Source organism: Sphaeramia orbicularis, chromosome 13 (assembly GCF_902148855.1).
Source record: "Sphaeramia orbicularis chromosome 13, fSphaOr1.1, whole genome shotgun sequence".
NCBI classification, from domain to species: Eukaryota; Metazoa; Chordata; class Actinopteri; order Kurtiformes; family Apogonidae; genus Sphaeramia; species Sphaeramia orbicularis.
Genome location: NC_043969.1, coordinates 35,464,962 through 35,479,391, shown reverse-complemented (window position 1 = coordinate 35,479,391; position 14,430 = coordinate 35,464,962). Strand labels below are relative to the sequence as shown.

Below are 14,430 nucleotides of genomic sequence, written 5' to 3'. Positions count from 1 at the left end.
GACCGGTCATGACATATAGTTCTTTCTCAGGGGAAACTATCAATCTGTATCCCTCCATGAACCTACAGGGACTATATTTTAGAGGCTATGCTATACATTGAATTTTAACAAGGTTTATTGCTGCTTTTTACTTGCACCATTAATGTGGCCTGAACTCTGCTTTCAGGTGTGTTTTCTTTTTGTTCATGATTTAATGTATGTGTAGGTGTAATATAACAAAAGAGCTTTTTGTTTCCTTTGCAGGGTGGACTCAGCTCAGTAGCCTATGTGAGGGTGGATCTGGTTGACATTAATGACAACAGACCTGCCTTCTATCCAGTGAACTACGCTGTCAGTTTGAGTACGCAGAGCGCCCCGGGCACATCTGTAGTGAGAGTCACAGCGTATGACGCCGACTCGGGCGACAATGGCAAAATTACATACAAAACAATACCTGGGGGGGCCTCTCCTTATTTCACTCTCAACAAAGACACAGGTTAGTAAAAGTCTTTTTTTTTTTTACCTGCTTACCCTCTACAGTCTAATCTGAGTTCATAGAAACAAAAAATGTGAAGCCGGATTAATAAGTGCAATATAATACAGGGTATCCCAAAAAAAGTACATCATTTGAGATGTCCATATCGGAGTGACTACATGGTCAGGAGAAATGATACTTAATAAGATTTATTTTGGACATAAAATGTTTCATTCTACAAATTTCAAACAAAACATTCTGGGGGTTGGTAATTTTATAAAGATCCAAAGTTATTACAAATGTTCAATGTGTGTGCCACTTGTGACGTGGCTCTCATCAAGTTGGTAGTGGACTCCTTTTTTTTCCGACACAAACAGCCTTCCTCTTGAAACTTCTTATACCACGTCCAAATCTGCTTTCCTTATTTATGAAATTTTCTAACAAATTCACGTGGTGCATTCACTTTTTTTGTTTGTTTTCATGTGGAAACATTGTGTTAATTGTAAATAGGGTTAAGCAAAATAAGTCTTAACTTCAGCGTAAACCCTTTCGGTCACATCATATATGGAACAATGAATATGTTTTTTTTTGTTTATTGCTTAAAGTAATTAACGACCAAATAAACTACTACTACTACTACTACTACTACCACTACGTACAATGTAACTGTATGTTGTAACTATGTGTTGTGCTGCCTCTTGGCCAGGACTCCCTTGGAAAAGAGGTTCTTAATCTCAATGGGATTTTCTTCCTGGTTCAATAAAGGTTAAATAAATAAATAAAAAATACTACTACTACTACTACTACTACTACTACTACTACTACTACATTTGACTGAGTTTGGGTGTACTCGAATACACAGAACGCCTTTTCTGTCGCAGTAAACGGCATGTCTATTCCTGAAAGTAGAATAATAAAAAAGATTACACTTTTCTGAGCAAAAAGAGCAAACAAATTTTAAACAAGTTGTTAGGTGATGAAATAATGTCAAATTTTTTGGGACACCCTGTATAACCCAGCCTGTCTGACTTTCTCCATAGGTGTAATCTCGCTGTCTCGGTCTGTCTACGGGAAGGCTAATTCTGTCATTCCCATGGTGATCTCAGCCCAGGATGGGGGTGGACTCGTTGCCCTGGTCAATGCCAAGGTCAACATCAGCGTGGTTGCCGGCCTGGTGGCACCGCCTGTATTCGAACAAACTCAGTACTACTTCACTGTGTTAGAGGATGTCCTCAGGGGGACAACGGTAGGCACTGTCCAAGCCAACACTAAGACAGGTAAGCACTAACAAACAGATACATATTACTCACTGACACAATAAATATGAACCTGTGTTTGCATGAATCTGTCAGGTGGATCTGAAGCAGTCTTTTGAAATGTCACACGTACCTGAGCTTAATGTGAATCTGTTTTGACACAAGAAAAAAACTTCTTCTTTTTCTTCTTCAGCTTAGATAACTTAGAATAATTTACATAAAAGCATTAAAACTTGCCTTTTGTTTATAGATAAAAGTGTTGTTAGGAGCAACAATTTCATTTCTTTTCGAGATGGAAAAACTAGGTTTACCCTGTTTTCCCTCATGAATATAAAGTGTACAACGACAACGACATTAATAACAAAACGCTTGCATTAACTCCCTCAAAAGAAGCAAAAATATTTCCAACTGAGGGGAAACTAAAGGGGTTTTTTTTCCAGTTAAAACTTATACTTCAGTACTTTGAAATACATGTAAAAAGATATTGATCGAAACATGGCTACTGATTCAGTGACTCTCCTTCACTCACTCACTCAAAAACACCCACATCTGACTCCTGCAGCCAGTATAAAATAGTTCAGTACACATTTATCAGTCACACTGGATCATACTAAAATTGTTGTTTTTTTTGCTCCTAGCACCACTTGTGCAAATAGGCATTGGGCCACTATACACACCTAACTTGAAATTCACATCAATCAAAAAATCCATTCCTCAGCCTTGTTTATATATTCATTCTACGAGATTCAAGAAATCCATACATGAATTATTTTCATGACTCAGAGACATTACATCTTAAAAGTCTAAGCTTTTAGCACAGGCTCATTCCTGTGGTGACATGTTTCTGGTTTTCGTCCAGGCACCTCTAGAGACATCTCCTACACCATCAGCTCCGGGGACCCTTCAGGGTACTTTACAGTGGATCCCGACACCGGAGCCCTGAGGACAAGCCGTTCCTTGGATCACGAAGCCCAGTCGGCCCTTGATTTGGAGGTTCAGGCCCGTAGCGGCAACCCTCCCGCTTTCGGCCAGACACGTGTTCACATCACGATTGCAGACGTCAACGATAACCCGCCTGTTTTTCTGCCGTCATCCTCAGAGTCTCTGCTTCTGCCAGAGCACACAGAAATAGGTACAGTGGTGTATCGTGTCCAGGCTGAGGACAGCGACTCTGGAGCTAATGGACAGTTAACTTTTGACCTGTCTTCCCCGAGTGGAATTCAGAGGGCCTTCAGTATAGAACGCACTACCGGAGACATTCGACTGGTGGGGACCCTGAACTTTGAGAGTACACCTCGATATGATCTCCAAGTAATTGCCAAGGATAATGGAGTACCCCAGCTTAGTGCCACCTTGACACTCCTGGTTCATGTTCAAGCCGAGAATGATCACGGACCAGTTTTTGATACCCTTACGTACCGTGTGGAACTCAAAGAAGGGACTCAGATAAATACGCGCTTTCTGCAAGTCAGGGCTCTCAACAGAGAATCACCTGGCTCAGCTCACTTCAGTCCACTGGCGTATCACCTCCGTCCAGACGGTGATGCCGCTGGGTTTGGTATCGCTGCAGACAGTGGCTGGCTGTTTGTGAAGAGCGCTGTAGATAGGGAAGTCAAGGACATGTATCTTCTAACGGTGCTGGCTAGTGCAGGTCATGGACAGATGAAGAAGACGGGTAGCGCCACAGTGCGAATTTCTGTGACTGATGAGAATGACAACGCTCCGAAGCTTACACAGGAGCGGGTCTTCATGGCTGTGAGAGAAAACCTACCTGCAGGAACAGGCTTTGGTCATGTGACCGCCACGGATCGAGACAGCGGTCCCAACGGACGTCTTAGCTATCGACTCCTACACCCAGATCGGCACTTCCAGATAAACTCCCAAACAGGTTTATAAAACTTTTCATTTGCTAAATTGAATTATCTGATGGGATAGAATGGAAAATAATGGAACACTTATTTAACTTAGTTTTGTAAGAAAACCTAAGAAAGATGTCGGAGAGAGATATTTCTTCAAGTCCAGATGAAGTATAAGAAAGAAAAAAGTTAAACACAGAGTCTGTTACCTTGTGTCAGTTTTTTCTACCTGTTGTTCACAGGGGAGCAAAAGTAGTCTACTGCTTTAGTCTACTGTAGTTTCACTTTGCCTTCTCTGTTTCACTGCAATGATTTATTGTGTAAGCCCGATACCTGTTGGGCCAAAGTATGTGAGGCAGAGTATTTCCAAGCATAAGTCTATCAAGGGTTTTCTTCCTCCACAACTGAACAAGTCTCTCTTTTCTGCTACAGTTTAATAAAATAGCACGTTTCTCCAAAGTGTGAAAAACAAAATCCTGCATTAAACATTTAATACTATTTGTCTTTGAAGACTTTCTGCAAAAACTCGATCAAAGTTTAGTACAATTAGTAAATCTTCAGTTAATGTTGAGAGACTGCAGTTCCTCTTCCCCGCGATCATAAATTAATCAGATGATGGTGACACCAGCGCTAAGCATCTTACTGGGCTCTAATTGGCCTTCTGAGCCCGTTAGTCTGTGGGTGGAGACACAGACTCTGATTTGTGATCAGTTTCTGGCTGTGTTGTTATTCTCAACAGCATCTGTTTAGCTTCCAAAATTCTTCAGTGTGCAAATGTACATGTGCTTGTATGCCTGCATCTGCACAGTGTGCATGTATTCTACTTGTGTGTCATTGATCAAAGCCTGCCAGTGTGCTGCCTCTTGTGTTTGTCATCATTATTTCAGTGTTTTTCGACGAGTGCCTCAGCATTAAAGTCCTCTCACACTCCTGTTCTTTCAGGTGAGATAAGCACAAGGACGACTCTGGATAGAGAGCAGCAGTCTAGTTTCCAGCTCCTGGTGTTGGTACAAGATGGAGGTTCACCATCCCGTAGCGCCACTGGCACAGCTTTCATTACCGTCCTGGATGACAATGACAATGACCCCACATTCACCCACAGCTCACTGGGAAAAAACCTCATCATACAGGTGGGACCAATAACAGAAACAGAAAGGAAACACTGGGAGGAAATTAGAATTTATGCGTCTAATATCCAGTGTTGGGAAGGTTACCTCTGAAATGTATTCATTACAGATCACTTTTTTTAATCACTTTATCAAAGTTATTCACACTACTTTTAAAATAAGTGGTTTTAACTGGGCAATAAATCTGAAAAATCCCTTAAAAACACACATAAATCAGGATGTGCAAATCTCACAGGAGCACTCAATACTGACAATCAAACTTTTATTATGGTTTTTCAAGAACAGTCTGCCCTACCTGAACTTCATTTTACACTTGATTGTGTTGTACGCTGTCACAACAAAGGCAATTTCTAGGCCATGTTATTCAGAAATGTGACAAAAGTCAGAATTCCTACAAGGAGAAGAGAAATATAAAAATTATGTTGTATTCACCGACATTTTAATTTTTGTTACTGTAACTTAACATGTTTTTTCTCACTAATTTTAATAGAAAACAGTTGTATTCATTGTTTAATTTAATGAAGTAGGTATTGACAGTACTGTGGCACAAAATATCGGTTTGTCTTTTACCACAGAGCCAATCAGCGCCCTCATTATATCATGTCTAGACCATCATGTACACCCCGAGAAGTACCAAGGCAATCATATGGCAAATATGTCAATCTGAGGTTCAGCAGATGTTTAGCTCACTTGGTGACGAATTGGACTGCAATGCGGAAAATTTGGGTTAAATTCCCGGATAGAGTAGTTTTTGTTTTGTTTGTTTTAATTTTTCCTTTTTTTCCCTAAAGATTTTCAAACAACCTCTCCAGCCTCCAGAGCAAAGAACAGCATAAAACAACACAGAGTATTTAGAACAATAATTCCTATTCTATATTATCACTAATTTGTCATTTCTTCCATCAATGGCCACAGTACTGTGGTAGCAAAATGCACAAAAGAGTGCACTGAAGTATACGCCATATACAGGGTGGGGAAGCAAAATTTACAATATTTTGAGGCAGGGATTGAAAGACAGTGTATGACCAATTAGTTTATTGAAAGTCATGAGAATTTATTTGCCACAAGAAAATTGACATAATAGAAAATGTTTTTATTCTATGTGTCCTCCTTCTTTCTCAATAACTGCCTTCACACGCTTCCTGAAACTTGCGCAAGTGTTTCTCAAATATTGGGGTGACAACTTCTCCCATTCTTCTTTAATAGTATCTTCCAGACTTTCTCGTAATAGTTTTGCTCATAGTCATTCTCTTCTTTACATTATAAACAGTCTTTATGGACACTCCAACTATTTTTGAAATCTCCTTTGGTGTGACGAGTGCATTGAGCAAATCACACACTCTTTGACGTTTGCTTTCCTGATTACTCATATGGGCAAAAGTTTCTGAAAAGGTATGGAGAATAGTGTTAGGTATGATTATGACATCAATATATGTTTGGTTTCAAAACAAATGACGTAGTGCCTGCTGAGAAAAAACAACTAAATGTTCATTGTAAATTTTGCTTCCCCACCCTGTATCACCACAGTACTGTGGCAACAAGAGGCTAATGAGTACAAAAAAAAAAAAAAAGATGTGAATGAGTTCATGTAACAGTATCCCTGATTGGCTCTAGTACAAACTCTAACATTTGATTGGTCTGTGGCAATAGACAAACCCATATTTTGTGCCAGTACTGTGGCAGTAGCCACTGCCTTAATTTAAATACATAATGCCATTACACCTAAACAATGTTGCTAGTAACATGTCTTATCTCCATAGGTAATGGAGGGTCAGTCATCTGGAGCTCTCTTGAGCACACTCCACGCCAAAGACCCTGATGAAGGAGAAAATGGCACTGTATTCTATTCTCTGTCAGGTACAACTACAGGAAGAAAAACCTGCACCAGAGTGTAAACTGCAAAAAATTAGAGTTGAAGCGAAGGGTCAAAATGGCTGTGATTTGTTGCTCACATTAGCGCTCCCAGCACATATGAATTTATATCATCCCTGTTTCTCCAGGTCCCAGAGCTGAGCGTTTCTCTCTCAACCCAAACACTGGCGAGCTGCGTTCATCATCCCCTCTCAGCCACTCGGAGAGGGCCGAGTACACTCTGACTGTGACAGCCACTGACAGAGGACTGCCCCCTCGTAGCACCTCATGCTCCCTCACCATTCAGGTTAGACCTCATTGGAACTGGGCCAGCACAAACACCCTCACCGCTCACCTATTTAATATCAAAGCGTACACATAAGACCGAGAGGATCCGTGTTTCGGGGGCCTCTCAGACTAGCTACAGACATATCAGCCTCACTTCTGACAAGCTTCCCTCCCATACCCTCCCTTTTCTTCCCCTGTGACTTTTCAAAAGGGAAATTTCTATCTGAAATGGAAAAGTGGGTCTGAATCAAATACTCCCAGCTGGCTTGTGATGAGGGCCAGCTGTAGACTGCTCTGATCAAGGTCATACGCAATGACTTCAACACTTTTTTTATACAGTAGCCCTTTTTCGCAATGAGCAACAGGACTACACACTCACGTAAAACACAACAGCGAAGGTAATTCAGTTAATATTTAATATAGAACAGAAAATGGACACAATGGAAGAACTCTGGAAATAACTTCGATTTATAGGTTCCAGGAAAATAGAGTTCCCATATAAACAGCACCGGCAAGTTCCAGTTTTTTCCTCCTTTCCACCAAAAAGAAAGAAAGTCATAAGTATTAGTTAATTGGATTAAACAGTCGAGTGTTGTTCTTGCCCACTGACGCATTTCTGTAATTTCCTTTAATCATCTTTTCAGGCTGATTTTCTAAATCCATCAATGATAGGATGGGACTATACCAATTTATTTCTGGAACACTCACTTTTCCATTTAATGTGGAACCAATTTACAGCTTGTCATGTAAGATTTCACAACAAACATGGCATATTTTTTTATTCAAGTGTGGGAACTGTGCTGTAGGATGCAACGCTCAATGTCCTGATTATCCCATCAGCTTGGAAAACGCTGTTAGTGATACTGCTGAAAATGTGATCAACACTACTACCCCCCCTTCTTTTTAATAGCTGCTTTTACATTTTCTCACTGTCTGCCTGTCTCAAAGAAAAAACACTTTATTAAACCAATGTGTCCGGGGTTATTTATGGTGTTTTTTTTTTCCTCATATGAAGGAGAATAATCATGTTGTGATCTTAGAAGACACGAGAAAGCGATACACATTACATTTCCCACCACCAGATTGAACTCTCATATCATTTTCATCTCTAATTGTGTTATGTTTTACCATCTTCTTTCTTCTTTCATAACTTTCAGACATGCCAGTTACAAGTGACAAGACTTGCAAAGAAATATACAATATAATCGCAGAAAAGGACAAATACGTTGTGCAACATATCAAGTTGAAAGGGATCACAGATCTGGTTTGCCTTAAGCCATTGTTTGAGAAAGTGGGGTTTTTGTAAAGCTCTCCCTTACTGCCAGTGTAGTCGTTTCCAATATTTACTTCCCTTTACTGAAAGCACATTTTTATTACACACTAATATTTTCCCTTGCCACAAAATGTCAGTTTAATTGTGATAAAGGTTACCAATAGTGTTATTCAAGTCTATAAAAACCTCATATAAGTTTCATTTATCCCCAGTATAAGTGAGGGGATATTGTTCTTTTGTGCCTGAAATCCATAAAGATTTTTACTTAATGTTGCCATTGGTTATCTAATAAGGAGCATTACTTTCCTTTATATGCAAATAAAAGTGTTTTTTTTTCTTCCCCTCACAGGTTCTGAGTATTAACAGACCAACAACAAAGACAAACTCACACTCTTTATCTTTTAACTCTGTGGAAGAAGCAAAGCCCGGTTCAATTATTGGCTCAGTTCGTCTTCATAACAAAGAACCGCCAGAGCAGGGGGAGGTGACGTACACCGTGGTCGGGGGTACCGACCGATACGGGACCTTCGTGGTGGACCGCCTGACCGGAGATGTGTACCTAGCTCGTCCTCTCGACTACGAACGGGATGCACGCTACACACTGCAGATCGAGGTGGATGATTTCTCCCAGACGCCCCCTAGCAGCACGCTGGTCCACCTGGATATAGACGTAGAGGACAGCAATGACCATGCCCCTGAGTTCCCAGAAGACCCCATCACTATTGTCATCTCTGAGAGCATGGAACCTGGATCTTCTATCTATGCGTTCCAGGCGATTGACAAGGACGGCAGCGGGCCCAACAGCGAGCTGAGTTACTCCATTCTCAACCAGTGGCCGAGCACCCCGGACCTCCTAAGCCTTGACCCGTCCACTGGCGTCCTCTCTTTGGACCAGGAGTTGGACCATGAAGTCACCTCTAATCTGATCTTGGTTGTCAAAGCAACAGACTCTGCTCTTGATCCGGCCCAGAGGCGCTGGGGTTCGGTCACAGTGCGGATCTATGTAACCGACGAGAACGACAATCCGCCGGTGTTCAGCTCTCCAACAGCTGTCAGCGTGATGGAGGACCAGCCCGTGGGTTTTGTGGCATTGTACGTCATGGCCAGAGATGCAGACCAAGGGGAAAACGGCCGTGTGACCTACAGCATCCAATCAGGAAACACAGCGGGAACTTTCAGCCTCAACCCTAACACTGGTGAGTACACCCTAGGTCAGCGAAAGAAACTTAAAAACTCTTATATGATAGTTTTCTTCAACTCTCACATTAGGCTACATGTTATTTTCCAGTTTTATTGTTAGTGGGAAAGTCATACTTTACTTCTTGTAGGCCTAAGAGGATTCTGTTTATGGAAACTGGGCTATTTTCAGTTCTGCAGGAAGATGCACAGTACATACAGTAGATCTTTATAATGATTGGTATCAACTTCAACAACGATGTAAATAGCAGTATCAATCAATTACTTTGCAGTTGCTAGTAAAGTTTTCTTAAGTTTTACCAGGGCATTAAGTTCCTGCACTTATTTTCCTGATTCTGTATATTAACTCTAAAATCTCCAACTGACAGTCTTTACATTGAATCAACCTTTATTTACCTCAGAATATTCTTGAGTAGAGGCCTCCTTTGCTAAAAACACAAACAAGGGTAATAAAAAAAAGAAAATGGATTCTTCTTCTTATTATTATTATTATTATTATAACCTTTATTTAACCAGGAAAAAAAAAAAGCTAATTCAGATTAAAAATCTCTTTTTCAAGAGTGTCATGGCCAAGACAGCAACAGCAGCAGAAGTTACACAAAATGGAAATCACAGCCATACATCCACACTAAAAATACACATAAACACAATGAAAGTCAGTACTAAAAACAAACTTGAAAGTGATAAGAACATACATATAAAATGCCACCATTTTAAAAGGTACTAAAAGTATGACATTGTTCCTTAAAAGCATCAGTTCTTATATTCTCATTTAGGAAATAATAAAATCTGGAGAATAAATAGAGGAACTCCAACAACAAACTTGAAAGCCATATTTATCCCATATTTATATGTTTTGTTGAGAAATAAAATCAAATCTCATGCTCAAGTTGAAAAATTTAATTGCTGGTGAAAATGCGAATGTGTCAGCACTTTAATCTGTTTTGTTTTTTTCATGAATATTTTTACTGTGAGCATCTGTGCCACCCATAAGTTACATTTTTCACTGCATGTATACTAACATTTTTATATTTCCTTGAACACATATCCCCCCAACTAGGATCACAACACTCCCCCCCACCATAAACACACAAACTCTTGTAATACTCTACTTACAGCTGAGTACAGCACAACTCTTGCTTCACCTTTCATGACTTATTTCTCTCAGTTGGAGGCCAGACAGACAAAGCTGCCTGCCAAATATTAAACACACACATACACACGCAAGCCTACGCAAGCACATACACAACCCATCATCTGTTATTGTGGACCTATTCCCATGAAAGACCAAAGAACCTCCTGCTCAGGCTTCTGGGAACCATTAGAGAGGGGATCAGTTACGCGTGTTTCTGTGTGTGCATGTGTGTGTGTCGGGGGCATGCACATATGTGTTTGTGTGCTTGCATGAGACTCTGTCACTTAGTCGGTGCTGACCTTGGGCTATTTGGTCCTCTGGGCTTTGTTGTGGTGTTTGAGACACGTGTCAACATTGGCTCCTCCTACGCCTTGGAGTCGCCAATAAGGATGCCCCCCGGAGCAGCTTCGGGATGGAAATATTCAGGCTCTGTCATGCATGTCACTTCTTCTTCATCCCACTGTGTGCACTCATCTTGAAGTATTTTCATGCACACTGCTTTTTTGTTAGAATGATGACAGAGTTAATCCTTTGAGCACCTGGTCTGCTCCTGTTTTGGGGTCATTGACAGAAGACCCGGGACCATCTCCATACAATCTGTTTTCATTACGTTTGCATTACAGTCAACCACAATAGAGAAAAACCCATAAAGCTAATATTAGGGACCTATAAAGTAATAGAATCAGACACGTTCCCATCATTTACTGTGAGAAGGGAGGTGATTGATTTTTCTTTGGGAACACAGGGAGAGTACACTGGTGATATGGCGAATTTATTTTCCGCAAAAGACAACATCATTCACAGATTAACACATCAAATATTGATAAACGACTTCTGCATACGAGAACAAAAAAGATGTGTTTGTTGTCTGTGCAACCTCAGCTAACCCTCTCTTCACTGCAGCCCAAAGTGTTGGCGCCACAAACTCCACATAGGCTTAAGATGTTGGAATTGGAAACATCCAAAATAAAAACTTTCCCCTGGTTCCCACTGTTTTTTTTTTTTTTCTGCCCATGTGTTATCAGTGACAAGGGATATGGTAGGATCACAGGAGGAGTCAAATTTGGTGAAAATATTCCAGCCTGTAACTCCTACCAGATTAAAAGCTTAGGGGCAAGTTATCTCAGTCCTAGAAAGATACAAAGGGAAAACACTCGTGAAAAAAGTTCAAAACAAAACAGTCTTCTCCCTGTCTTTCTTTAACAGTTGCAGCTCATTTTAAAGCATGAAATTGAAATTGAATCAATGCGAGCTCTACCCTCTTAGGGCAGGATAATGAAAAGGCAAGGGTGCCCCTAATTTCTACAGTGCACGGCAGGCCTGGCTGTTGCGTGTCTAGAGCGTGTGTTTACTGCTTCTTTCTCGATGGCTGTGGCGTTCACCAATGGAAAATCTCGTAAACTGTGGCCAGACCGTTGGGCTGTTACAGCAGTGGTGGTGGTAGCTCTCAGGTAGGCAAAACTGTGTGTGGAGGAGATTAGTTTTGATTTAGCCCTCACACGGCAACTTTTCACACTTGCTTTTTAAACCACTAGATTACATGCAACTGTGGAAAAGTGGCATGTTTTATTGGGTTTGATACCATGCTTCTCATACTGTAGTTGTAATATTTAACTGCCTTCATGAAACACATTTTAATTAAGTACAGCAGCTGCACTTTGGCTTACGCACACGTACACACATAGAGGAAATGTCTTCTCACATTTCAGCCCTGATTCATCTCTTCACAGGCTCTCTGTCTATTTTCAAACCTCTGGACCGTGAGGAGCAGGACATCTTTAACCTCACAATAATCGCTGAGGATCATGGGATACCCCAGCACTCCTCCAGCCAGATGCTGTGTGTTCATGTGATTGATGTTAACGATGAGGTGCCCTGGTTTGAGGATAACCAATACGAAGCCCAGATTCTGGAAAACCTGCCTCCGGGATCCAGTGTATTAACAGTGTCTGCTTCAGATCTGGACCAAGGTAAGACTTGACTTATTCATGACAGTTTTTGCAATAAAATGGATTTTATTTTTTTCAATCAATTATGTATTGCCAGTAAATATTTAATAGCTCATCCTGGATACATTTGTGGAGTTCATGTTTTGCACAGTAAGGGAAAACTAAATGCTGAAATATCATCAGTCATCAAGTATCATCCTAGAAATGCTGATTCACATGACATGAGCAGTTGTTTTTAATTGAGGACTACACCAGAGGCTGGGGTGGTACAGAAAGGGTGCATTCCCCTGGACTTAGTCAGAAGCGCATAAAACAGAAGGATTATAAACTTTCCCTCCAAAAGCAATTAGAGAAGTAAACAGGTGAGGTTGCCAGGCTGCTTTATGTTAGCACGCAATCTGGCACCCAGACATCTGTAGGAGGGCCAAGTGCTTCGACAGCAAAACTTATGACAAACAAATAAATATTTATAGCGACCTATGGGAAGAAGAATCACACACCTTGCATTCATTCTGTATGCATGGCTGGCTTTTATTTTTGGTTTTAAGTACCAGATTGAACTAAAGCTTTGTTGTTGTGTGCTTATCTGTAGGAACCAATGGGCAGGTGACATACGGTGGTGTTTCAGAAGAATATTTCAGCATCAACCCAGCAACAGGTGTCATAACCACCACTAAATCACTGGACAGAGAACTCCAGGAGCATTACACTGTTACAGGTAATGCCACCAAAGATAATATTCTCCAAGATGACTGCTTTTTTCAAATAAGTACATTGAAGAAATTAAGCCTTTTTTTTTTTTTTTTTTTCACAGTTTATGCAAAAGATGGAGGCCTCCCCCCTAACTATGCTAAAGCCACAGTAAGGATTAGAATACTTGATGAGAATGACAACGCCCCCGTTTTTGGACGTCTTTACTACACTATAGACGTCCCTGAAAACCTAGAGGCAATGCCTCTTCTCACCCTCAGAGCCACTGACCAGGATGTGGGAGAGAGTGGAGCTATTACATATAAAATTACAGGTGAAAATTTACTTGACTTACCATGAACTTTCTGTCTATTATGCACTGAATTGCACAACGGAGTGTTCATTCTTTGAGTAACTGTTTGACTGCTGTGTTGTTGTTTTTGTTGTGCAACTGGAATGCCATCTGCTATTGTTGTAATTGCAGCTGGAGACCCATCACGAGACTTCCGTGTAGACAAACAGACAGGCGTGTTGTCCACATCAAGGCCTCTGGACCGAGAGAAGAGGGCTGGATATACAATAACGGTCACAGCAGAGGACCAGGGCCAGCCTCCCCTCAGCACCACCACCACAGTGGAGGTTATTGTACTGGACATCAACGACCACAGCCCACAGTTTGAGAGCAGCACTTACACTGCAGACATCTCAGAAGATGTTCCCATTGGCTCATTGGTTGTGGAAGTGAAAGCCATTGATTTGGACCAAGGCCCCAACAGTCAGGTGGTCTACTTTTTAGGCCATGGCACCCAGAGCATGTTTATCATAGATCAGAACACAGGCCGCATTATCACAGCAGCACCCCTCGACAGAGAGAGAACTGCCTCGTACACCTTTGAGGTGTGTGCCATTGACTCTTCTCCTGCAAACCCACGGAACTCTACAGCTCAGATCACCGTCTATGTTCAGGATGTGAACGACAACGCACCCTTCTTCATTCTGGACCCTCTTATTGTGAACATCTCTGCCAACAGTGTATCTAGCCGCCGAGTGCTGGCCACAATGAGGGCAGAGGACAAAGACTTCGGGGCAAATGGCTCTGTGTTTTACCGCTTCGCCAACCCTGTGAGGGGTTTCACCATTAACTCTCTGACAGGAGACATCCAAGCCACAGAAAAGCTGCAGACTCTGACCCAAAGTCAGAGGACTTTGATAGTACAGGCCATGGACCAGGGCAACCCAGCTCAGTCATCTCTTGGGGTGGTAATAATTTATATCAGAGAACAGAACTACAGAGGAATTCGCTTCTCTCGCACTGCCCGAGATGTCAGTCTGCAGGAGAATGCTGCCAAAGGTT

The 14,430-nt window shown here is 41.4% G+C and overlaps 1 protein-coding gene across 1 annotated transcript in view; it reads left to right on the top strand.

The window, feature by feature from the left end:
- LOC115432007 (protocadherin-16-like) overlaps positions 1-14,430 on the top strand; it is a 107,271-nt gene that overhangs the window by 85,097 nt on the left and 7,744 nt on the right. The window contains exons 4-14 of the mRNA XM_030152765.1: positions 244-475; positions 1,495-1,731; positions 2,570-3,598; positions 4,509-4,696; positions 6,454-6,550; positions 6,694-6,851; positions 8,455-9,301; positions 12,168-12,407; positions 12,979-13,104; positions 13,201-13,410; positions 13,561-14,427. Of these exons, the coding sequence (XP_030008625.1) occupies positions 244-475; positions 1,495-1,731; positions 2,570-3,598; positions 4,509-4,696; positions 6,454-6,550; positions 6,694-6,851; positions 8,455-9,301; positions 12,168-12,407; positions 12,979-13,104; positions 13,201-13,410; positions 13,561-14,427 (4,231 nt within the window). The remainder of the gene's footprint in view (positions 1-243; positions 476-1,494; positions 1,732-2,569; positions 3,599-4,508; positions 4,697-6,453; positions 6,551-6,693; positions 6,852-8,454; positions 9,302-12,167; positions 12,408-12,978; positions 13,105-13,200; positions 13,411-13,560; positions 14,428-14,430) is intronic.